Source organism: Cavia porcellus, unplaced genomic scaffold, assembly GCF_034190915.1.
Source record: "Cavia porcellus strain 051 isolate PalLab524CR breed Dunkin Hartley unplaced genomic scaffold, mCavPor4.1 scaffold_11, whole genome shotgun sequence".
Lineage (NCBI taxonomy): Eukaryota > Metazoa > Chordata > Mammalia > Rodentia > Caviidae > Cavia > Cavia porcellus.
Window position 1 is genome coordinate 13,431,564 of NW_026947494.1, and position 23,863 is coordinate 13,455,426.

Here is a 23,863-nt window from a genome sequence, read left to right on the forward strand (position 1 = left end):
CAGCAAGGGCAGGAGCAGGTCTTGAACTGGACAGTGCCCCAGAGCTGGAGAGCCGACAGATAAACACAGGCTTGAAATCACAGAGAAATGCAATTTTAATTTTTTTCTTTTGGTTCTTTCCTACCCTCCTATTTTCCTCACTGGTTCCCTGGGGCTGGGTTATTTTCCTTCGTCCTTAGGCCCTACTTCTAATCTTTTTTACTTCTTTTATTTTTCTCTTCTCCTTTTAAAATTTTCTCCCCTTAATTTTGCTCTTTTCTTTACTCTCTATATAATTTCCTTTCTCTCTCTATCTCCTATTTTTTGACTAGTTTTTTTTTTTTGTCTTACTTTTACCTAATTCTACAGACACCCTTTTACTCCCAGTAAAATCCTTTGTACCACTTCTCTCTCCTCCTTCTGATAGCATAGTTTAAGGTTTCAAAGTTTTCCTTTGGCACTGCATCCACTTTTAAACCCTAAACCTTTAATAGTACAACCATAAAGCTTTGTTAATCTTCATACTTAGTCCTGTAAAATTATTGCTGAATTCTTTCCTACCATTAGCAGACACATAGTATAGCTATTGCATTTATATACATGAGCTGTGAATCATGACCTGGGGTTGCCTTAATGGTTATATCATAATTGCTGAGCTCTTCTCTAGGATTAAGGATGGCAGAAATTGGTTCTTATGGTATGTTAGTATCTAATGACCCAGTAGTAAGGGCAATACTACTAGGTCATTTTTTTGATATTAACAGGATCATATAATGTTGCTATTTCTCTGTAAGCCAGCACTCAAGATTGCCTTTGTGGCATTAAGAATGCTAGAGTACATTCGCAGAGAAAGGAAAAAAAGGTAAGGAAATAGCTCCCCAAATTTCTGGGTATTCTGCAGCTAATCCAGGGGGCAGCGAGGGGCAGGATGATATAAACCACCCACACGAATTAACTGAAGCAGAGCAGAAGAAATTAAAAAATGGCTCAAAGACATTCTCAGGTGGATTAGGGAACACAGAAGTAAATAGATATTAGAAGTAATAGCCAAAAAGATGCAGAGTCCTCAAAAGACATTAATGAAAAGCTCAGAGTTAAACACTGTGATAGAAAACATGAATGACAGTTTACCAAAGAATGACAGCCCATGAAAGGGTTTCAGTCAGAAAGCCAGCAGATTAAGACTCGCAAAGATAGCACAGGCAGCAGGACTGACCAACATGAGGACAGAATCTCAGAACTGGAAGACGAGGATGCCTTCGAAGGCCATCTCCCCAGAGACACCTTGAAAACAACAAGAGAACAGGAAAAAATCTATCAGCTGTTCGATGACATGATGAAGACTAATCTAAGAGTATGTGGAAGAAGTGAAAAATCACAAGATAACAATGTCATAAAAATCCTGCCCACAGAAATAAGGACAGAAAACATCCCAAATAAAAGGAAAGAACCAGGCATACACATAAGTGAGGCCTGTAGAACCCCAAATAGCCATGACCAAACAGAACCTCTCATACTCAAGGTTCCAAAGGTCTCTCACAGGGACACAATCATGAAAGCTATTAGCGAAAGACAGTGAATCATGCACAGAGGTAACCTCTGGAGTCACAGCAGACTTCTCCAGCAGACCTCAAAGCCCAAGAGCGCTTGGAATGAAGAGTTTCAATCTCTAAAAGATAACAACTTCCAGCTCCAACTTATGTGTCTTGCAAAACTTTTCTTTATAGCTGATGTAAAATGAGGTATTTCTAGGACAAAGAACACCTGAAGAAATTTATGATCACCAAAACAGCATTACAGAAAATTCTCAGAAATATCCTAGAGACAATGATACCAACAATGTCAATAAGTCAGAAGGGATGAACGCACCTGACGGGGCAAGCAGCTAAGCAAAAAGGGGAAAAATAAGGAAATCAGCCACAGGAAAATAACGCAATGACAGGAATTAGACCATGGCATGCAGTAAAATCTCCCAGTGCAAATGGCCTCAACTCCCCAGTCACAAGACACAGATTAGCAGACAGAATGGATCAAGAAAGAAAAGCCACTGATATGCCGTGTACAAGAAACAAATTTAATTAAAAAAGATACTTATAGGTTAAAAAAAAAAATCAAAGGATGGGAAAAAATATTCCATGCAACAGGAACCTGGCAAAAAGCAGCAACTGTTACGCTAATTTTGGACAAAGTGGATTTCAAGCCAAGAGTCATTAGGAGACAAAAATGGTCAAGGGAACAATTCAACAGGAAGAGTTAACAATTATGAAATGTAAGTATATCAAACACGGCACACCCAACTTTGTAAAACAAATACTAATGGACATGAAAAATCAGACAAACACCAATACTTTTGTAATAAAGGACCTCAATACCCCACTGTCACAAATGGACAGATAAACCAGACAAAAAGATTAACAAGAAAATACCAAAGTTAAACCAAACCTTTAAACAGATGAGCCTATGTAATAGATATCTACAGTATTCCACCCAACAACAACAGAATACACATTCTAATTGGCAGTGTATGGGACTTTCTCCAAAACAGACCACATTGCACCCTGTAACACACACTTAAACAAATACAGAACTGAAATTATCCCTTACATACTATGGGACCATAATGCAATGAACTAGAAATCAATGGCAAATGACATCACAGAAACTACACTAAGAGATGGAAATTAATCAACGAGTCACAGATAAAATTTAAGAAAAAGTGAGAGGTTCTACATTCAAATGATGTCAGCACAACATACTAGAAAGCAGTCCTAAGAGGGAAATTTCTAGCAGTGAATTCTCACATCAGAAAAACAGAATAAGCTCAAATAAATAACTTAATGCTGTACCTCAAGGTCCCACAGAAACAAGAACAAGGCAAAGACCAATGCTTATACAAGGAAGAAAACTATAAAGATCAGGGCATAAATTAATGAAATTGAGGCTAAAAATAACCATTCAAAGAATCAATGAATCGAAGAGTAGGTTCTTTGAAAGATTAAAGAAATAGGGAAACCCTCAGCCAAACTTGCCAAAGCAAGGAAAGAAATGACCCAAATCCATGCAAGTAGAAATGAAAAAAAGGTTTGAGACCAACCTGGACTGCAAAATGAGCCCAAGGCCAGCCTGAACTGCACAGCGAGACCCTATCTCAAAAGAGAAAAGAAAAATGAAAAAAGCAAAATCACAATGGATTTGGCAAAAATCCAGAGGATATTCAGTATGGGGGAAGAGAGAGACCAGGCCTCGGAACCAGCTGTAGGTGGCCCCTCGGGGACCAGGCTGCATGGCAGAGAACATTTGTATTTAGGCTTTCACTATAGCACTTGGGCCCCACCTCCTGTCACATGGAGTTACCTTATGGACAGCGAGGCTCCCTGCTCTGCATGAGAACCTACTGTGAGACTACAGAGCCACAGGTGCCTAAGAGCACGCAGGGGATATAGCTCGGTGGCATAAGCACCTGCCTGGCAAGCACACAGTCGTGAGTTCAATTCCTGGTCCCGAAGAAAGAAAAACTGTGGCAAAGCATGTAACGCGATGAATTCTCTGGAACCCACGGCCACCATCCCTGCCTCAACGTCCAAGGAAAACTGTCTGATACAACACCAGTCCCTGCTGCCCGACAGGCTGGGGCCCCGCTGTCCTGAAAGGCCACCAGGAAGGTCAGTAAGGCCAAGGACACACAGGACGCCTCCAAGTGTGTTTGTGAATCCTTCAAAAGAAACCCAGCCACCAGGAAAACAAACACGTACTGATTGAAAACAAAAGCTGAAAAGCCCCAATCTGATTAAAGGAACAGAAAAAGATATAAAAATAAAACAGGACTAAGGAAGGACACATACGGGAGTCATTATCAGAGCTTCTTTCCCCAGGGCCAGCCTTCTCCAAGTCCCTGACAGACAGAGACATCCTCCTGTCTCAGGACATGGGACAGGATGCCTCGAGAGCTCGAGCCTGTTTTCCAGCCCCGAGACTGGGTCCAACTGGCTCCTCCCTATGTGGCTGCGTCCTCTCAGCCTTGGGGAGGGAGATCAAGGTGATCTCAGTCCCACGATATCCGGGTATCATTATGTCAAGTACAAACCCAGAGGCTGCATGGGGGGAATCCAGAGTGCTTCCCTCCTCGCACCCTTGTCCTTGACACACCACACCCTTCCCAGGGACCTGCAGGGACAGGGCCGACTGGGCAGCGTCCCAGAAGTGGCCTGGATGGGCCTTGCATTCGAGTCCTGGAACTCCATTGTTCCCAGCGGGAAGCTTTCCTGATACCCATTCCCTCCTTTAATTCTGTCCTGAACCTCCTCAGGGGTTTTCTGACACTGGAACCTCTTTGCTAAAATACTAGGCAGGCCAGAGAAATCACAGGCTGCAGAGGAGGCCCCTGGGGAGATTCTGACGAGAATGGGCAGGCTCAGATGCTTGAGTGGTGGACACTATAATCCCAGCACTCAGGAGGCTGAGGCAGGAGAAGTGCTGTGACTCTGGGGCCAGCCTGGGCTACACAGTGAGCACCAGATTAACAAAACCTCATGGAGGTGGCCTGCACTTTGGGTCCAGCTGTCTGGGACACTGTGTCCATTTTGCACATGGCCCTGAAAGCACAAAAGCAGGTCCAACCTCGGGTGCAACACTTCACGGCTGCCACTCTTGTGTCTTTTGGTCACAGAATCTGCAAAAAGCCTTCTGGGCTCTGCCAAGCCCATGCTTGCTGCTCACAGTGATGCACAGACACCTCGGTCACTGGTGAGTGAGCTCAACCTCCCCACACTCCCGGATGAACCGCCCAGAAGTGAACAGGAGGTGGGGGGAAGCATAGACAGCCCGCAGACTTTCCACAGGATGGATCTTTGGCTGAAGAGATGTATTAGAAACTCCATAGCTGGAGTCTCTTTTCTGTTTTGTTTACTGCTTCTGAGGCAGGGTCCCACTCTGTAGCCTAGGCTGGCCTCGACCTTGTGGCGATCCTCCTGCCTCTGCCTCCCAAGCACTGCAGCTACAGGAAGGAGCCTTGATGTTGGGGCCCAATGAGGATGCCTGAGAGAAGTTTCCCAAGGGACAATCAGCAGGGAATGTACAGTGTTTCCAGGGGAGCCGGATGCCTGCTGACGGTGTCAGTGCTTGGAATAGCAAATCCTAACTAGCATCCCGACACTTCAGACTGCCAGGCACTTCGGGCCCTGACAAGCAGCTCTTAGGGTGAGGGGATGGGAGGAGCTGGGCACCGGTGCAGAAACGGAAACACAAGCGGCACTAGCCTCTTTGCACCAATGCAAAGGTGTGCCCGAGCTACTGGGGGATCTCAGCTTTAAAAACACATAACACAAAGTGGGGATTTCTTCTCCATTTCAGCTGCAGTGGTGTTTTCCTGCAGGCTTCAGTTAAAAAGCCTTGAGGATTTGAAGGAAAAATGAACTCCATGCCATCCAAGAACCACACAACAAACACCGAGGACTGAGTTTTTCAGGCTGCAGCTTCTGTTTTCTCAATGGCGAGGCCAGAGCATGCTCCCACCTCGGAAGCCAAGACAGCGGCAGTTCGGCCTGCGCTCAGTTGATCATGCTTCGAGGGTCAGCTAAAGATGCACCCCGACCCCCGAGTTCAGCTGAGGAAAGGACAGGGTGTGCCCGGGGGTGAGTACTGCTGGCTTTCCAGAGGGCCGAGGCAGCCACCGCGCTGAAAACGCAAAGCCCGAGGTCAGGGGCCTGGAAATGCTGCCCAGCAGGCTGAGACCCACACCAGGGTGAACGGGAACCCGTTCATGTGACGTGCGTCACACTAAGGAAGAGAGGCGCGCACTGCCAGGGCTCACATTTTATCCCACCCGGCTGTGCACTGCTCACGCTGCTATTTGCTTTGGTAACCTGCGACATTTAAATAGACACTTGGACAACAGAAGATGCATCTTTCTAATGGCGGACACTGAGTCACCATAGATCTTGTCTCTAAAACCAGTCTTGGCTGCTTCATGTCATTCAAATGCCAAATTCTTTTGCTCCCTCCCCACTGCTGGGAATCACACCTAGGGGCTCTCTTCCATTAGCTACATTCCCAGCTGCTCTTATTCTTTTGAGACAAGGTCTCATTAAGTTGCTCAGGTGAGACAATCCTCCTGCTTCAGCCTCCGGGAGTGCTGGGATCACAGGGATGCACCCCGAGCCCAGCTGGATGCGAAGCTCTTGCTGTCACTTCACACAGGATGGCAATAAATTGGGCCTCTAAAAGAATGAATTCAATACTGTTGTTCTTATAAATACACGCGGGAACTGTGAGGAAGGAACATGATACGAAGTTAAGGACAGCTGTGACCATCATAGCAGATCTAAAATGCTGGTCTTGAGACGCATCCGTGTACCTAAACTGTTATGGCAGTGCGGTGCACCCCATGATGTATAAATACCACATTTCCTTCGTCCATCCACCTGCCGATGGGCATCTGGGCTGTTTCCCAGGTGTGGCCTTGCTCAGTTGTGCTGCTGCACACCTGGGTGTGCACGTATCCAGGTGTGCCTCACACCTACAGTGTGCAGTTTCTGACACACACGCACACACAGCTCCCAGGAATGGGAAGTGGCAAGGGCGAGTTAAAGCAGGAGGGAGGGGAAGGAAGGGAAAGGGGGTGGGGAGAAGGATGGGAGGCAAACAATGGGAGGAGAAGAGGCCGGAAGGAAGAGGAGGGGTAGAAAAGAAGGCAGACGCATCTCATCTGGTGACAAATTCCCGCATGACTGTGAGCACTGTGTATGGCATGTTGTATCCTTTAGGGTAGGCGCGTCCTGAATTTGTGTGTGGCTTATCCCACACCCCAATGCGTTCACGAGCGACACTTTAGGGCAAGGACCACATTCAGTGTCATATGCAGCAGCTATCCAAGGGCATCGGTTTCTGTTTCTTTATTTAGGTGGCTCCTCTCTCTTAAGCTCATGGTGTTTCTAACTGACTTAGGCCATTAAAGACCACACAGCATCGACATTAAGACACCTTTTGAGATATCTTCTAATTAGTTTTGGTTAATTAGTTATAGCCCCTTCGCCATGTTTACCAATAAAGCAAAGCAAGCATGATCCCAGCATCCCAGCACTCTGGGAGGCTGAGGCAGGAGCATCTTAAATTCAAAAGCAGCTTGCACAACTTAGCAAGACCTTGTCACAAAATAAAAATGATGGGCTGAGGATGTAGCTCAGTGCAAAGGCCCAGAGTTAGACTGCCAGTGTCAAAATAAACCAATAAATCTCCCAGCAGGACCTTGGGGAGCTGAGGCAGGGGGAGAAGCTCTAAGTTCAGGGCCAACTTGGATTACAGAGTGAGTTTGAGGCCATCCTGGATTGCACAGCACGAGCCTATCTCAGAAAACCCTCAATCAATCAATGACAACAATGAGAAAAGAAAAAACAGATCTCACCCTGCCCTTGAGCTCACTTTGTAGTCCAGGCTGGTCTCAAATGTGCAACAATCTTCCTGCCTCAGTCTCCCGAGTGCTGGGAGATTCCAAGTGTGTACCACCACACCAAGCACTTTCCAACCAAATCTTAAAAGAAAACCATGACTGTGTTCTACTGCTTACTTTTAGGACAGGTTTCCCTAAAGCCGAATGGCACTGTTCCATAGCAGATTCCCAGGCACAGAGGACCATGGGATTTTCCACTGCCACCAGGTTCCGACCACCTGTAATGAGAGGACGCAGGACTGCGGGAGCCTCACCTTCTGCAAGTTCGGCTTGATGCAGCGCACGAAGAAAGGGTTAGAGGAGCTCAGCGTGGCCATGAGGGAGTGCAGCGAGTCCTGGCAGGGACAGAGCAGAAACCGTTAGCCTCAGTTCTGTGCACCGGAGTGTGATCGAAGTGAGAGCCCAGGCTACAGCCCTGCCGTAGGGCTTCCTGTGAGACGCTGGCATTTGATCCCAGCCACTGTCACAAACCCAAAATGACCTTAACATATTTCAGGGTTCCAGTCAGAAACACTAAGCCTAAGATGTGGGGGTGCACACCTGTGATCACAGCACCCTGGGAGGCTGAGGCAGGAGCAGCACAAATTCAAGCCTCAGGGCACGTTAGCAGTTTAGTGAGACCCTGTTCAAAATACATGAAAGAGGGCTGAGGATGTAGCTCACAGTGAGGGCTCGGGGCAAATAAATACACCAAAAAGGAAGAGCTCGGACAGAACCCTCTTCACTCATCAGAACTTCAGTATCCGTTACTAGTACTTTAATACACTGTGTAACCCCGACATAACAGCACCTCAAAAGACAAATAGGCATTCCTTAAAGTAATTAAGTTAACCTCAGCTACTGGGGAGGCTGAGGTAGGAGGATTAGGGGTTTGAGGCTAGCTGGACAATTTAGTGAGACTTTGTGTCAAAATAAAAAAATAAAAAAGGCTGAGACCACAGCTCAGTGGTAAACTCATGCCTGTATCAGAGAGAGAGAGAGAGAGAGAGAGAGAGAGAGAGAGAGAGAGAGAGAGTGTGTGTGTGTGTAACACTGCGGCTCCTGTTGTGCCTTGGCCACTGGGCTCCAGAGAGCAGCCTGCTATGCCCGCCTGTGGGGCCACCAAGAGCCTTCCACCCCGTCCAGTACTCCTCTGCCCAGGCCCACAGGGCCTCCAGGCAGCGTGCCAAACTCCATGGGAGAGGAAGAGCTCATCATCCCCCCCCCTTCTTCTCTTATTTGAGTCAGAGCCTCGCTGCGTAGCCCAGGCTGCCTAGAACTCACAGTGATCCTCCTGCCTCAGCTTCCTGAGTGCTAGGAGTACAGGTGTGCACCACCACACTTAGTGAGACTGATCTTATTTCAGCAGGATCTTAGCCACCATGCCTCATGCTGACACTGTCAACAACACCGGGGAGAATGGCACATCTAGATCTGGCAAGAAACAGACCCCGTTTCCACATGAATGTCCCCATACAAGGGAGAATGATCTGCGCTAGCAAAGCAGACTTTAAGAAGCTCTGTTATTTCAAACAGTTCGAATTAGTTATTTCTTATTTAATAAAAAGTCTACATTTCCACCTGCCTCACAGAAGTGTATGTATGTGTGATGTACTCTGTGCGTGTGCGTGTGTGCTGGGACTGAAGCCAGGCTCTTGCAGGCTAAGCGTTAGCTCTACCATTGAGCTACACCACTGACCCCCAAAATGTATGCTTATAAAACACTGTTTAGCGGCCGTAGGCATGGAATCCAGGTACACTCCAAGCTCCATCTGCAACACCTTCCCCACAGTCTTTGTTTTGTATTTTTTGTTTGTTTGTTTTTTCTCTTCCTTTGGGCTTTTGAGACAGGATCTTGCTACGTAGCCCAAGATGGTTTCCAACTTGCGGTGATCCCCCTGCCTCAGCCTCCCAAGTAGCTGAGCTCACAGGTATGCACTGCACCCAGCCATCACTATTTTAAAAGCATGACATGAAAGAAAGCAAACTTTTAAGTCCTCCTAGGCCTCGGGTACACCCAACTCCTCTTTCCTTTCCTCTCTATAGAAGGCTCACGCCGTGGGCGCCTGCAGACTGACCTTGAACTGCGAGCTGACCGTGGGCCGACGGTGCTTGCTGCCGCCCTTGAGGGTGTCCTGGCTGCTGCGGCTGGGGACGTGCTCGAAGAGGTCGTAGATGAAGTCGAACCTGTGGGAACAGCGGGCTGTGAGGCCGCCACCGCTTATCAGGTGCGCATGACTGGTAATTACTGCACCTTTTCCCACTGGAAGTTGCGGGGGCTGGAGAACCAGGACTGTGGCCAGGACTGCACGCTGACTCCGCCCAAGAGCCTCAGGCACAGAGAACCAGCCAGACTCAGGAGACTGCGGCCCAGGCGGCTTCCCAGGGAGCCTCCCAGAGCACCCCTGAGCCTGAGCCTGGGTACCCAGCCTGGGGACTCCAGAGCCAGCACCTCAGGGTCTCCAAACCCACGATGCTCATGCCCCTTTGATTACATAGTGTAGGGAGCAGGCCTAGGGCTACACGCCCATATTCTAACATTCTGGGGGGCTGAGGCAGGAGGATTACAATTTGAGTCAGCCTGGGCAACTCTGTGAGATTCTGCCTCAAAATAAAAAATTAATCCAGGAGTGTGGCGACACAAATCTATAACCCCAGCACTTAGGAGGCCGAGGCCAGACTGGGCCACATGGTGAGTGCAAGGCCAGCCCAAAATACCTACTGAGACTTTGTCTCAATCAAAAATATAAATAAACTTTTAAAATGGCAGAGAATGTAGGGCAGTGCAAAGGCTTTGGGTTCAATCCCCAACACTGCTAAAACGCAGTAAAATAAATAACTGGAATGGAACAGGATTTGCGTAGAACATAAAGGCACAACCTCTCATCCATCCCAAACCATCTCTGGATTTCCTACAATACCTAAACAACTGCTATGCAGACAGCAGCCGCTGTGCGTCACCTGGAGTACAAGGACAGAGAAACGCTCGTCCAGGTTCCACACACGCGGTTTACCGCACGGGGCCAGGCAGTTTGGCAGCGGCACCGCAGGCCTGGGCAGTGGGATCTGCTCTGTGGGGCATAGGTGTCCCGGGGTCCCTGAAGCTGGGTGTGGAAAGGGTGCTGGTGGGGTGCAGTGGGTGGGAGGCTCCAATACCATCTCCTCGCCTTCCTGATAGATGTGTCCCCCTTGTGGCCAATCTCCACCACCCCAGCAGCCTTGGAAAGTGGGGTTACTTCTTGAATCTGTCCAGAGCCCAGACTTTGCACTTCACTACATCCCCAACCCTTTCTGGAGACAGGGTCTCGCTAAGTTTCCAGGGCTGGGCTTTGACGCTGGAGAGAACCCTGGGCCCATTCAAGGTCAAAGACAAGAAGCCCAAGGAGGATGGAGCCAGCAGCCTTCACCTGCATCACTAAAGTGCCCTACACAGGATCCAGCGACCTGCCCTGCTCCACCCTGCCAGTGCTGGGCCTGCAGATCTTTAGGCTTGGACAAGAAACTGCTTCTGTTTCAAACCAGTACAAGGCTTTTATTCAAATGCACCTTTCTTACCCTAAGAACTCCCCTCTGCTCAGACAGATAACCCACGGGGGTTTTTTAAAGCATCCTTTGGTGTTTTTGGGGGTCTGCCAACTCCTTTACAAATGTTAATAGCTGATAATGCTGCAGTGGTTGACTCCTCACACAGCAGAGGTGAAACAACTTTAAAGATAACACGCTAGGGATTCTGAAGGCCCCAGCTGACACCTCAGCCTGGCCCCATCACCCCAATTCACAGCTTTCTGAACAATCACCTGGTGTTCACAGTTCATAGCACCCGACAGCTTCGGAACCATTGTGCTGCTTCCTTCCTCAGGTCTTTATTTGTGACCCATTCATGCGGGGGCCCACAGGGTACCCAAAGCTTCTTCCTTCCCTTGCACAAATCTTCCTAAGAATAGGGCCCTTCCTGGTTGAATCTACAAAAACAGCAAAACGAACCATTAAAAGTTCCTGTCTGATTTCCTTCACTATGGACTCCATGGTCTGAATTGCTGACTCACAAATGAATGTGTAATGCATCTCTATTTTTCGCTGGAATAACGCTTGTATAATTTTTCTTTGGTACCCGGGGATCGAACTCACAACACTGCGCTTGCCAGGAAGGTGCTTATGCCACCAAGCTAAATCCCAGGCCCCTGTTTGACCTTCCTGACATCTCCATGCTAATAGCCGGTGCTGCTGTAATTAATTTATAGCTCAAGTCATTTTGTCAATGAAACAATGCCTGGAGAAGAAGACCCGAAAGCAAGCTGCTGTAGACTCATGAGTTAAGAGCATTTGCACAAATTTGCACTTTTGCTAAAGACGAAGAGACCAACACGAACCGGCTTTCTCTTAGCAAGTTGAGCAGGTCGTCCCGGAAGGTGTCTCTGTTCTTCTCCAAGATGCCTCGGACATCATACTGCACCTAGTTTTACAAATAAAAGTGAGAGGTCCACCCCTATAACCTCAGCACTTGAGAGGCTGAAGCAGGAGGGTACGCGTGAGTTAGAGGCCAGCCTGGGCTCCACAGAGAATTCAAGGCCGGCCTGAACTACGCAGACCGAGTCTCAGGGGCTTCTCAAGCTTCTGTTTTGTGTGAAGAACAAAGGGGTGAATACCACAAAGACCTCACCTCTCCAGCGTAGTGTTTCACTCCGAAATTGTTGACTGCAACTCTGGGCTTCACATAAAAGTGGTTATTCTAAAAATAAAATAAAATAATGAATACACCTTATTTCACTTATTCATTCCCTGTGCCTTTAGAGAAAAGCAACACAATGCACAGCAAAAACCACCTCAGTACTGTCTCTGTCGTGGCACAGATAGGGCTGTGACACCCTCCTCTGAGCCATGCTCACAAACGGTCCCTTTAGCACTCAACAGCACAGCCTGACCACATCCCCACCTCTAACCTTATTCGACTTAGATCTATTAAGAGCTGAAGAATCTGACTTAGCTCAGCATAGGTCTAGAAAGGGGAGAAAAGCTCTGAGTTACGAGAAAAAAAATTAAACACAGAACGCAGCTCTGGGCCAAGATGAGATCTTCGTGCCCAGGTCCGCTGTTTGTGCGTCACGGGTCAGGCAGGTCCCCGCGTACCGAGTGCTGCTGGTGCAGCTTCTCCAGTAAGGTGCTGTCCGTGGCTTGCGGAAAGTGGCTCTCCTCATTGATGAGGGCCAGGAGCCCGAGTTTCTAGAGACGGGAAGAAGAAGGCTGAGTGGAATCCACGTGGGACGTGTGTCTTTCAAACTACCGAGAGCCCCTCTCCTCTCCAATCCCTATCAAGTCAGCAACCCCAAGAAAAAGCATGGGAACTTCTTGGGTAGAAAAAAATCAGAACGATCCACCCTCAAGAAGTCAATTAATTTAAATTCTCTATGAGCCCTTTTTAAATCATGAAACTCACTGTAAAGTGCTGGCTAAAACTCCCACAACTGGCCCATTGACTCTCCTCCCGGTTGGTGAAGTGGAGTCTCAGCAGCTAATTCACACTGTGGTTTCTTAAACCCCATTCAACAGGAGACAATGGGCCAGGGCAGCCAAGTATTTAAATTCAACTTTGCACATTTACATCTCGGTTTCCAAATGGTCCATTGTGTTCCGAACATTCTCATCTTTGATGTGCGAGTTCGCACAAGTTACTCTGTTCCCATAAATATGACTCAGCCCAGCTGGACACCCTCGGAGCTACAGCACCCTCCGCGGCCCCTGCACCTTCTCGATCAAGTCCAGACACTCCCCGTTGTCTATCCAGTCAATGTCCTCCCACACCAGGCCTTCTCTGCAGAGAGATTGAAAAAGGGTCAAGGGAATGAACGGTCAGCTTTGCACTACCTGAGCCAGCGGCTGACCACTTGCAGAGCAGGAGTGGCAGCTCCTGAGCACATACCTGCTGTATTCCAGCTGCTCCAAAGAGAATATATGCTTGTTGAAGTATTCCTGAAGTTTCTCATTTGCATAGTTGATATTGAATTGCTCAAAGTGGTTAACCTAAGGTGGGAAAACATTCAACGGGTATTTTTTGTGCTTGCTACACGAAAAAGAATAGGAAAAAAAATCTGTTGCGAAAAATATCAATGTCTACTTAAAAAGATTTAATTTATTCTTTCATTTATCCATTTGGCTTTTTGAGACAGGGTCTCACTGTGCAGTCCCAGCTGGCCCTGAACTTGTAGTCCCCTGCTGTCTCAGCCTCCACAGTGCTGGGATTAGGGGTGAGACCACCGCACCCAACTTCACGAGATTGGTTTTAAAGCAGCCCCAGATCCGGGACAGAGTGCACCGATCCCTGTGCCTTGCAAACCCACCTCGAAGTTTTCAAATCCAAAGATGTCGAGGATGCCGATAGATTTGAAGTCGTCCCTGCCCTTGATCCTGCTGTTGATCTTCTTGATGACCCATTCGAAGCAGCGTGCATAAAGTGCCATAGCCAAAGAGTCTCTGCTGTCCACTGCCTGTGGGACAGGAGGTGACATACGGTCCTGGTGACCAGGGCCAGCAGCAGGAGAGTGTAACCCTGCCCTACTCCTCAGATGCACGCACTGTCCCGGGAAAGACCAGGGAGCCTTGGCGAGGTCAGGGAACACAGCGCTACCTGACAACAGTGTGAACCGCTTTCTTACAGATTCACCCACAACTCCTTTTGGGATCAGGATCTGAAATATAACTGCATGTTCAGTTACATGGAGGATTCTGAATCTATAGATGTGTGATTAAAAACTACAGTGAATCTTTCTTTCTGTACTGAGAATCAAACTCGCAACCTTGCACATGCTATGCAGGTATTTGTGCCACTGTAGTGCTTGGCACTAGTGCATATTAATTCTTAAAATTTGTTCCAGTAAGAGACATTGCCACAAGTCCCCTCAAAATACTTCCCGTGGCTTTGAACATTCTTATTCTACCTCTGGGCCACCTTCTCTGACCAGTTCTAGAAGTCTTTGTTCATGCAGATCTTCAGCTGTGCTGCATGGCTGTTCAACAAACAGCCTGACGGGGTTCAAATGTTTACTTCCCAGGGTCACTGTGACTTAGGGGAAAAGCAGAGGTCACACAGTGCCTCTTACAGTGAATGAGGTGGAGCAGGTCACACCAGGATGCTGCTCGCAGGAGCCTGCCTTCCTGCTGCATGGCTCATGGCAGCTACATCCCCCAAATTTTTGATCAAATCTCGGAAAGACACTCACGAAAGAGGATTTCCAGAACTGCCTCAGAAAGCGGCCAGATAGACGGGATGAGCGTGTTTGAAGTCAGGAGGATCCATGGCAATAGGTCTTTTCCCATTGGCTTTAACCCACTGTTAAAGCTTAGACAATCACTGTATATTCTGATCACACATCCTGGTTATCCATGTCTTACACAAGAGCACACTGGGTAATTTCCCAAGAGTAAGTGGCAGGATCAAGACCCCAGTGGAGGGGACATGCATGGTGTAAACACACAACAGCTCTGCCTAGGAATGGCTCTGTCCCTTCCACAAACTTGGATGTCGCCTGCCTTCAGCCCCTGCCAAAGCCACCGTGACGGTTCAGCACAGCTACATCTGCGAATCCCAGTGCAGCCCTGCAAGCCTGGAAGCATCTTTCTCGACCGGTGCAGCACACAGTGCATACCTGCTGGACGCTGAGGGGCGTGAGGATCTCTTCTCCCCTGAGGAACATGGATCTCTGGGTCAGAGCATCCGTGAGCTGCATCGGGTCCAGCCCAAGTAACTCTGCGGACCGGCCCAGAGCTGCAGACGGAAAGAGGAAGGCACAGTGGGCCCACAGGCCCCAATCAGTCACAGGGAGCGCTGGGGAGCAGCGGGCACACCTGATTAAGCACGCATCTTGGCAGCAGGTCCCAAGGTCAGGAGCATAGAAAAACTCTGCGTTTTGCAGTTAGGGGGCACCCCAAGGGGTCCCTAAAATGCCACCAGTGATGGGAGACTATTTTCACAGACAGTGCTAAAGAAACCTGCAGAAAGGTAAGACAGTGTCTCTGTTCTTACAATTTTCTGTTCTGGAGAAGTCCTTTAAGTCCTCCTGTCTCAGCCTCCTGAGTGCTGGGATTCCAGGCACATGTAATCATGCCTTGCTTATTGGGGTTACTGTTAAAATAGTGAGTAAGTATTTCTAAAGCTTTCAGTTTTAACTTCTTTTTGTTTTTGGTCTTTAGCAGTGGCAAAATTTATTCAAGAAAGCAAAAGTGAGGAGAAGAAGGGGGACACTGGCTCTGCAGGGCGAGCTTGGGCGGAGTAAAGAAAAACAGAGGGTGACAGTGAAGATAAAAGTACTTCCTGCATGAGCCATCATGGAAAGTAACAATAGCATTCAGTTATAAATTCTAATGCGGGGCCAGGTGTAGTGTGTGCCTGTAATCTCCACTGGGGAGGGTGAGGCAGGAGGATCACCATGAATTTAATCTGGGCTACATAGTGAGTTCAACACCAGTCTGAACTGCATAGCCAAACCTTGTCTCCAAAAAGAAAAAAAAAAATCAAATCCAGTACATATTAAACAGATATAATCAAGATAAATAAAAGCTCTTTGGGGCTCTAAGATTGTTGAGACTATGGAGAAGTGCTGGGTGGATCAGTCATCTAAGAACCCCAGAGCTACAGAACCTGGGCTCCTCTCCAACCGTGCAGACCCTACATTCCGTGACCACGCCTGTAGCTTCTCTCCGGAAAGCTTTCGAAATCCATCTATGAAAGAGCTCACTGTGGGACAGGCCCAGCTATACATTTGTCCTTTTGTCTCCACACCAACCTATCGCAACCTAAATAATGAATATTCTAATCCGAGTACTGTAATCCCTTTTCCAGTCCCCCTCACAGTCCAAAGAGTTACCCCACTGAGACGTTACTGGGAGCCCAGAAAGCTAATTCCAATCTACCACCTCCATGCAGCCCATGGCGAGAGGAAAGACACCAAGACATGTTCAAAGGTAAGGGCAGCCTAGGGGTCCCGAGCCTGATCCCAGGGAGGACGTGTGGACAAAGCCCTGACCCAAGGCCTCTCCCAAAATCTATGATTTTGTGAAGAAGAGGGAGGCTCGAGGATGAGTGGCGGTGAGCATGGCGGGTAACTTGAGCTGGCTGGCCAGGTCGGAAGAGAAGCATCTTTGCAATATGCAATAAGCAGAAAGACCAGTCTGCATAACTTGACTGGGACAGCGTCTGAATTAATTTAAGATGTTGCTTCAGTTTCTGATATGTAAACTCTTGTACCCTGGGGACTCACAGCCTCTTACTTTGAGGCTTGTGCCCAGCTGACATTCCTGGAGCTGAGTGCCTCTGCCATCCCGCTGTGCTCGGATCTTTCACAGAGAGCACTGTTTGAGGAAACAGGAGACTGTCAGATTGGCCTGAGAGATGACACATCAGTACTTCAGCTGGCCTTATTTGCATTGCTTAGAGCCGGTTGAAGAGCAAAGGGATTAGCATAGCCAGCTCTGTACCTATCAGTATATGGAAGTAAGAGGATTTAATTAACGTTGCAGCAATTGTTCTGCATTCAAGGGGAGTCGCTCAAACTATCTGCTGCACCAACTTCCATGCTCCAGGCAGAGAAGCTGCTAACAGCACGGGGAAAAAAGCGCAGGCAGCAGCCCAGGTGCAGTGGGGTTAGGGACCCGGCGTTCCGACCTGCAAACCTGCTCATCCTAACTGTGCTAGCCAGGTAACCACAGAGCCTCGGCGTGCCAGCATGGCTCCAGTGGACAGGTTTCCTGCATCGAGAGTGCACTGCTTAGACTGGTACTTATTTGGGGGCCTTCGCTCTGCTTCTTAGGGATGAGGACATAGGGCCATTCTAGTGCGGCAATGGCTCTGCACACACTGTGGCCTCTGAGTGACTGACCGACCTCTCCAGTCAGCTGCAGGCAGAGTCCATCCACTCAGGGGCTTAGGGTGCAGCTCAGTGGGAGGCTGTGAGATTGTGGCATGGGAGACCCCGGGGTGTGCGGGAGGGATGGAGAGAGAGAGACACAAAGAGAGACAGGAGGAAAAAAAAAAAAAAAAGAAAGGGAGAGGAGGATAGGACAGAATGGAAGAAAGAAAGGAAACAAAACTGCGGTTCCATTCCAGCTGAGCGAGGGGTGCATGGTCAGCAGTGGGCCACCTCACCTGTCTTGAAGGACACCTGCGCGCCCCCCGCGGTAATGAACTCCACGTTGCCCAGGTGCAGGACGCCGGCCAGCAGCCGCAGCACCTCCCGGACCTCGTCCTTGCTGAACTGCATGACCTCCATGGCCGTCTAGAAGGAAACGGAGGCACTTAATGCCGAGCTGCGTTTCAACACTGAAGAAAACTGGAAAGAATCACAAATTTAAAAAAGGGTCGCAGCCAGGCATGGTGGTGCACGCCTAGAACCTCAGCACTGCAAAGTGAGTTTGTGGCCGGCCATCATCCCCACATCACCCGGGAGGAAGTCCAGTGTGGGATCCTTTTCAGGATTTGGTGCATTCTGTTTGCCAATATCTTGTTGAAGAACAAAATGCAAATTTCCTACAGATATCAAAGCATACGAAACACTGTTTTCTTTGCCTAAAAATCAGGGATGGTTTTTGGGGTGAAGGGCATGTAATACTTCAAGACTCCCCCACTATAAACTTGGACGCCTTCTCTCTCTAACTAAGGCAGCCGGAAGTCAAGTGGGCAGAATACAACTTCGCATCAAAAACTCAAGTCTTTTCTCCTTTTTGTAAGACTACAGTGGGTGGGGGCTGTGGATTTAGCTCAGCAGCATAAGTGCCTGCCTTGCAAGCAGGCAGTCCTGAGTTCGATCCCCAGTACCGATAAAAAGGAAAAAGACAAAAAAAAAAGACTACAGTGGGCAGATAGTTCAGAACCTGTCTCTTAGACATTTAACACATCTCTTTCTCATTTCTTCAAAGGATTTGTAGGATTCCTCTAAGCCTCTGGGTAGAGAAGTTAACAATGCTATTTTGGAGAGATACGTACAGGGTTGGGTTAGAATCATCAGTAGCTAAACTCACACCAGGTGCTTCTGAGTCATATCTCAGATTCATGCTTTGTCTATGGTGAGTCAGGAGCCCAATTTTGGGCTCTTAAAGAGAACACACAAAATGGAGCACAGACTTGCTGGGCGTCCTGATGACAATGATTTACAAAGAGAACCTAGATCCGCACACTGACCCCAGGGGAGGACAGAGGAAGCACAAAGGTAACCTCACAGCACTGGGAGGCACAGAAGATGGGAAAGGAAACCGCGGGAGGCCCACGAGAGAAATGCAACACAGCTGGAAACGAAGGGCGAACAACAGAGGGAGCGTGATTAGCCAAGAAAATCAAATTGGCACTTCTCCCCAGAGGAAGCGCCGGGCAGCTCAGGGGTACAGCGCTCGGCCTGCGCCTCAAAATCAAACAGTAAGAAGGGCAGCTCCACAGAGCAACGCTGGCCTTCCTGGAAATCAAATGTGTGTGAATGAGAAGCCGGGCGTCGCGGCGCCCGCCTGTAATCCCAGCACTTGGGAGGTGGAGGCAGGAGGATTGTTGTGAGTGTATCTACAACCGTGCTTGAGAATGAAGTGTCCTATGAGATAATTTATCACGTCAGGCTCTACTTTATGATGTGATAATACCTCACCCTCCACCACGGCACTGAGGATTGAACCCGGGGTCTCAGGCTGAGCTCCACCCCAGCCCTCTTTTTTATTTATTTTGACACCGGGTCTCTCCAAGTTCCTAAATTGCTGCATCTGTGCTTGAATGTCCATTCAACCCTCCTGCCTCAGCTTCCCGAGCACTGTGATGACAGGCGGGCTCCACCGCGCCTGCCTCCTCTCTGTTCTTTATGTTGAGGGCTCCCAAGTTTTCTGACAGAAACAGACTGACGGGTTCACGTTTGGCAGCAACAAGGCACAAAATCCATCCTTCCCACCTCAGCTGAGTCGGACTCACGTGGGTGAATTCACACACCCATCATTGATGTCACACGCCCTTCAGGACCCACGGACCTGCAAGTCAGGTCTCTACGGTCAGGAGTCCTTGAACATCTGGTCAGCTGCCCCCCAGCCCCACCCCGCTGGGTGAAATGCAGGTGAAAGATGAATTCGCTCTTATCTCTGACTCGAAATCTTTCGTCCTGACCAAGATCCATACAGTGCCATTTGGAAGGATTTGGGCAAAATCATGGGGAAACACAGCAAGGCTTCACTGCTTCTGCCTCAGGAGAATCCGGTCTCCCCTAAAACTGCAGGCGCCTCCGAGCTCCTTCCTTCCATGAATGCGAGCTCCTGTCAACGGTGACTTCTTGAGGTTTTTTGACAAAGGGTATCGCTATGCAGTCCAGGGTGGCCTCGAACTCATGATGGGGTGACAAATGGGGTGGCCTCTATCTCACAAGGATCCTCCTGCTTCAGCCTACTGAGTACTAGGATTACAGGCCTGTGCCACTGTGCCTGGCGCCAGTGATGAATTTTACAAATACACAAAACAAACTTCTCAGGGAAATAAGCCCCATTTTAAAAAGGTCTTATTGCCAGAACCCACTGCCACTAAGGTGCATAATTTATAATAGCTAAAATCGAACCTCAAAAGTGACATTTTCATACATGATTCATAGAGATATTTCTCTCCTTTCGCCTTTCAACATGTTCTGTTCTTGGGCCCCACGAAATGTGGTCCCTGCCCTTTGACCTCACCTCCCCTGAGAAAAGGGGCGCCCAGAAATTAAAGTACAGAGATGGGAATTTAAATAGCCCTGGACACTGGGGAGAAATACTGAGGTCAGTTCCTCAGAGCACCACAGTGTGACCTCGCCCAGATCCTTCCACCCCTCCAGCACGGGGCAAGAGTGATGCCCCGTGTGTTCACTGTACTCTCTCTGGTGGGCTTCACACACGTGGGACGGGTGACACCCACTCTAGCCAAGGATGCTAACGCCATCCGTGAGCCAGGGTGTCAACTCCACAGTACTTTTTATTTAAAAGACCGTCTGGCGGTCACTAGGGGGCGCTCGCAGCAGGGACTCGATGGCCCTCTGAGTGGCCAGAAACTGCCCAGGAGCTGCTGTATTTGTCTCGGGGCTTCAGGTGCCCCTTCAGGGCTGTTTCGTCTTCCTGCTGCTGGCACGACCTAACACCACATACAGCCTGCAGAAGTCATCGTGCTGTCCTGTGAGCCTCTGCCATGGTGCCGTAGCAACGCCTGTATGTGTCTCGGTACCGACTGGGTCCACATGGGACGCACGGCCCTGCGGCTGGCTGAATCCATGGCCCAGAACCCACAGCTCTAGAGGCAATAACTGCGTGACAGAGATGATGGTGCTAGGAACAGGGTCATCCTCAAAACACCCCCGTGTTCACCGTAAAAACAAAATATCCAGAGAACAATAGAATAAAAAACCTAGGATTCTGCCACAAGAGGTAACATCTTTGGTGCATATTTTTGGTTGGATTTTTTCTGCACATATACAGATAATATGCAAAATGATCTTTTTAAATAAAAAGCACCGTGGAGTTGAAACCCGCAGCCTCCTGCATGCTTGGCAAGTGCTGTACCCCTGAACTACACCCTAACCCCTTCTCAATTCAGAAACAGTAGATGAAGGTTTCTGTATTATTAGATATACCTAAGCATGAGTTTCACTTCCTACGAGGGACTACATTTTATAACAACTTTTTTTTTTGTAAGGGGATCAAACTCAGGACCTTGCACTTGCCAGACAGGCACTTATGCTGCTGAGCTGAATCCTCGGCAGTTTAAAACAGTTTTAAACTATTTCCCCGGTTCTTGATTTACATAGGTTTAGGAGGAAATTATATTATTTATTATTACTAAAGAAAGGAATATTTTTTCCACTTTTTTCCTCCAAAGTCGATTTTTGTTTCTTTGCTTAGAACTTCAGAACAAAAACGTTATAGCTGTGATCTTAATAAACATCCACCACATTTTCAATATTGCTGGTGGGCCCACACTTTTTTTATTATTATTTAAAGAAAGACAAAACAAAATAGAAAACGGGCAGAAATAGTACATATTTTCAAAGAAAAGAAATAAAAAGTAATAAATCACTAGTTGATGTACACATATTGTTCCCCCACAAATAGTTGTTCAAGATACAAAAGTGGAACATATAAATGGGAATTCAATCAAAGAGACTGCAAACAGTTCTGTTCAACTATCCAACAAAAACTAAGTAATATGGCTATCAATCCTATACACTTAGACATGTACGCATTTATCATTGATGTTGAGACCTAACTAAACTTATTAGATTAAAATCCTTCTGAACAAAGATTAGTAATATTGCTGGATTTCATATGATAACACTCCGGAATCAGCACTGGGTCCTGCAGGGCCCCTTTCTTTCCTTCAAAGTATTTGTTCATTTCATCATGTGTCATCAGATCAGTTCTCATAAACTGTTTATAGCTTTTAGGCAAGCATGAATCTTAACATGCATTTCTATCCTTTCTATATTAGAGGGACAAACAGAACAAAGCAGGACAGAACTAAACATATTACTATAGACACATAAAACTAAAAAGACATAAAAACTGCTGTATAAGGAGTTCTACCATGGTCACTGTGCTGTTTCTTGTTATCAGATAAAGTATAATTGAACATATCAGTACATAACAGGGTTAACAGAAATACAACTTTGTAGAGAGTGTAGAGCTACAAAAACAGGTAGTAATCAAATCAGAATGGATATTGTGGTGAATCATTGTCATTTTCAGTATAGTTGTCTATACTCTTCAACTTGATACCAGCAACCTAACAGTTTAGAATAAAATCGGTCAATAATGAGCAGCAATCAAACAAGTCAGATTTAACTAAGTTCAGTCATGATACAACAGTGTAAGTCATACAGGGATCCTGGTTGAGTTAATAGGAAATTAAAAATGACCACTGTGCTATGTCCTGAGATCTTCGGGACAGCTGTCTGTGGGTGGGCCCATGCCCACCCTTTCCAAAAAGGAAATATGGAAGGACCCACAGATCTGTCCTACAAACGGAATACATAACCAGAATCACTGTGCCAGGTACCTGCACCGCGTCAATTGAGCAAGGCAAGCTAGGCGACCCTCTGGCTAAGGCAAATCCACGAGACCCTTGCCACCAACAGGAGCCCTGAATGGGGACCTGAAGCCCCAGGAGAAAGACAGCAGCTTCTGGGCAGATTCTGGCCACTCAGAGGGTGAGCGAGTCCCTGCTGCGAGCGCCCCCTAGTGACCGTCAGATCAACGGGTCCGGACCTGCAGAGGACCAGGCTCCTCTTGGCTCATGAGAAGCCTGGCTCTCGGCCATGGGAGTATATTACTTCTCCATGGGCTCTGAGTGACAGTTTGGTGGGACATGGTAGTCTGGGCTGGAGACTGTTTCCTTTTGCAGCTTGACGTATTTCACTCCAAGCTCTTCCTGACTTCAGGAGGTTTGCTTGGTGTGGAGAAGTCAGCTGGGATGTGCTGGGCTTTCCTTTACAGGTGATCTCTTTCCTCTAACAGTTTTAAAGATTCTGTTCTTGTGCCAAATTTCTGGACTCTTGCCTATTCTATGCCTTTTTTTTTTTTTTTTTTGTCATGGTTAATTAGAGTTCTCTATGCCTCACACATGTGTATGTCAAATTCTTTTTCCCTGCCAGGGACTTTTCTGCCATTACTACATAAACCTGTGAACAGGTTTCTTATCTTTTCCATTGACTCTGGCCAATCTTTTTTGGTTATTCTTTGTATCTTTTTGAAGCTGGGGGGTTGTTTTTTCAGGGTCCCTTGCTATTTTTAAGAGAACTTTTGGGATCACTAACTGTAATCCTTTTAGATCTGATATTCTAGCCTCATATTGGTTCACTGAAGCAACACTGAGATTCCATCTCACCCCACAGAGAATGGTTGTCATCAAGAAATCAACCAATAACAAATGCTGGCAGGGCTGTGGAGAAAAGGAACCCTTCCCCACTGTTGGTGGGAGGGTAGGCTGGTGCAACCACTGTGGAAATCAGTGTGGAGATTCCTCCAAAAACTAAGACTAGAGATCCCATTTGACTCAACTATTCCATTTCCCAAAAGAATTAAAAGCATCAGAGCACAGTGATATATACACACCCATGTGTATAGCAGCACAGTTCATAATCACACAGTCTTGGAAACAGCCCAAAAGCTCATCAGCTGGCGAATGGCTAAAGAAGATGTGGTATTATTATAGAACAGAGTGTTACTCCGCCATAAAGAAGGATGAACTTGAGGCCTTTACAGGTAAAAGGATGAACCTGGAGACTGTAATCTTAAGAAAATGAATCAGACACACATTTAAATATCTGTTTCTCTGATGCGAGACACTGAAAGCGTAAGTAAAGGCCAAAATGTATAAACGATATGAGAAAAGGGAAGGAAATGTTCCAACAGGAAGAGGAAAAAAGGGAAAGGAGGGGAAGAGAAAAGGAAAGGAGAATAGAAACTAAGGTTTTACAAATCAGGAGGGGAAGG

At 47.6% G+C, this 23,863-nt stretch overlaps 1 protein-coding gene across 3 annotated transcripts in view; it reads right to left on the minus strand.

Moving 5' to 3' along the window:
* The window catches only part of Myo10 (myosin X), a 187,998-nt gene that overhangs the window by 60,207 nt on the left and 103,928 nt on the right, over positions 1-23,863 (minus strand). For all 3 annotated transcript variants that reach the window (XM_003466728.4, XM_063257998.1, XM_063257997.1), the window contains 10 exons: positions 17,538-17,667; positions 15,043-15,161; positions 13,738-13,884; positions 13,320-13,420; positions 13,145-13,211; positions 12,530-12,622; positions 12,063-12,131; positions 11,773-11,855; positions 9,481-9,589; positions 7,678-7,758 (listed from right to left, as the gene is read on the minus strand). In XM_003466728.4, the coding sequence (XP_003466776.4) occupies positions 7,678-7,758; positions 9,481-9,589; positions 11,773-11,855; positions 12,063-12,131; positions 12,530-12,622; positions 13,145-13,211; positions 13,320-13,420; positions 13,738-13,884; positions 15,043-15,161; positions 17,538-17,667 (999 nt within the window). The remainder of the gene's footprint in view (positions 1-7,677; positions 7,759-9,480; positions 9,590-11,772; positions 11,856-12,062; positions 12,132-12,529; positions 12,623-13,144; positions 13,212-13,319; positions 13,421-13,737; positions 13,885-15,042; positions 15,162-17,537; positions 17,668-23,863) is intronic.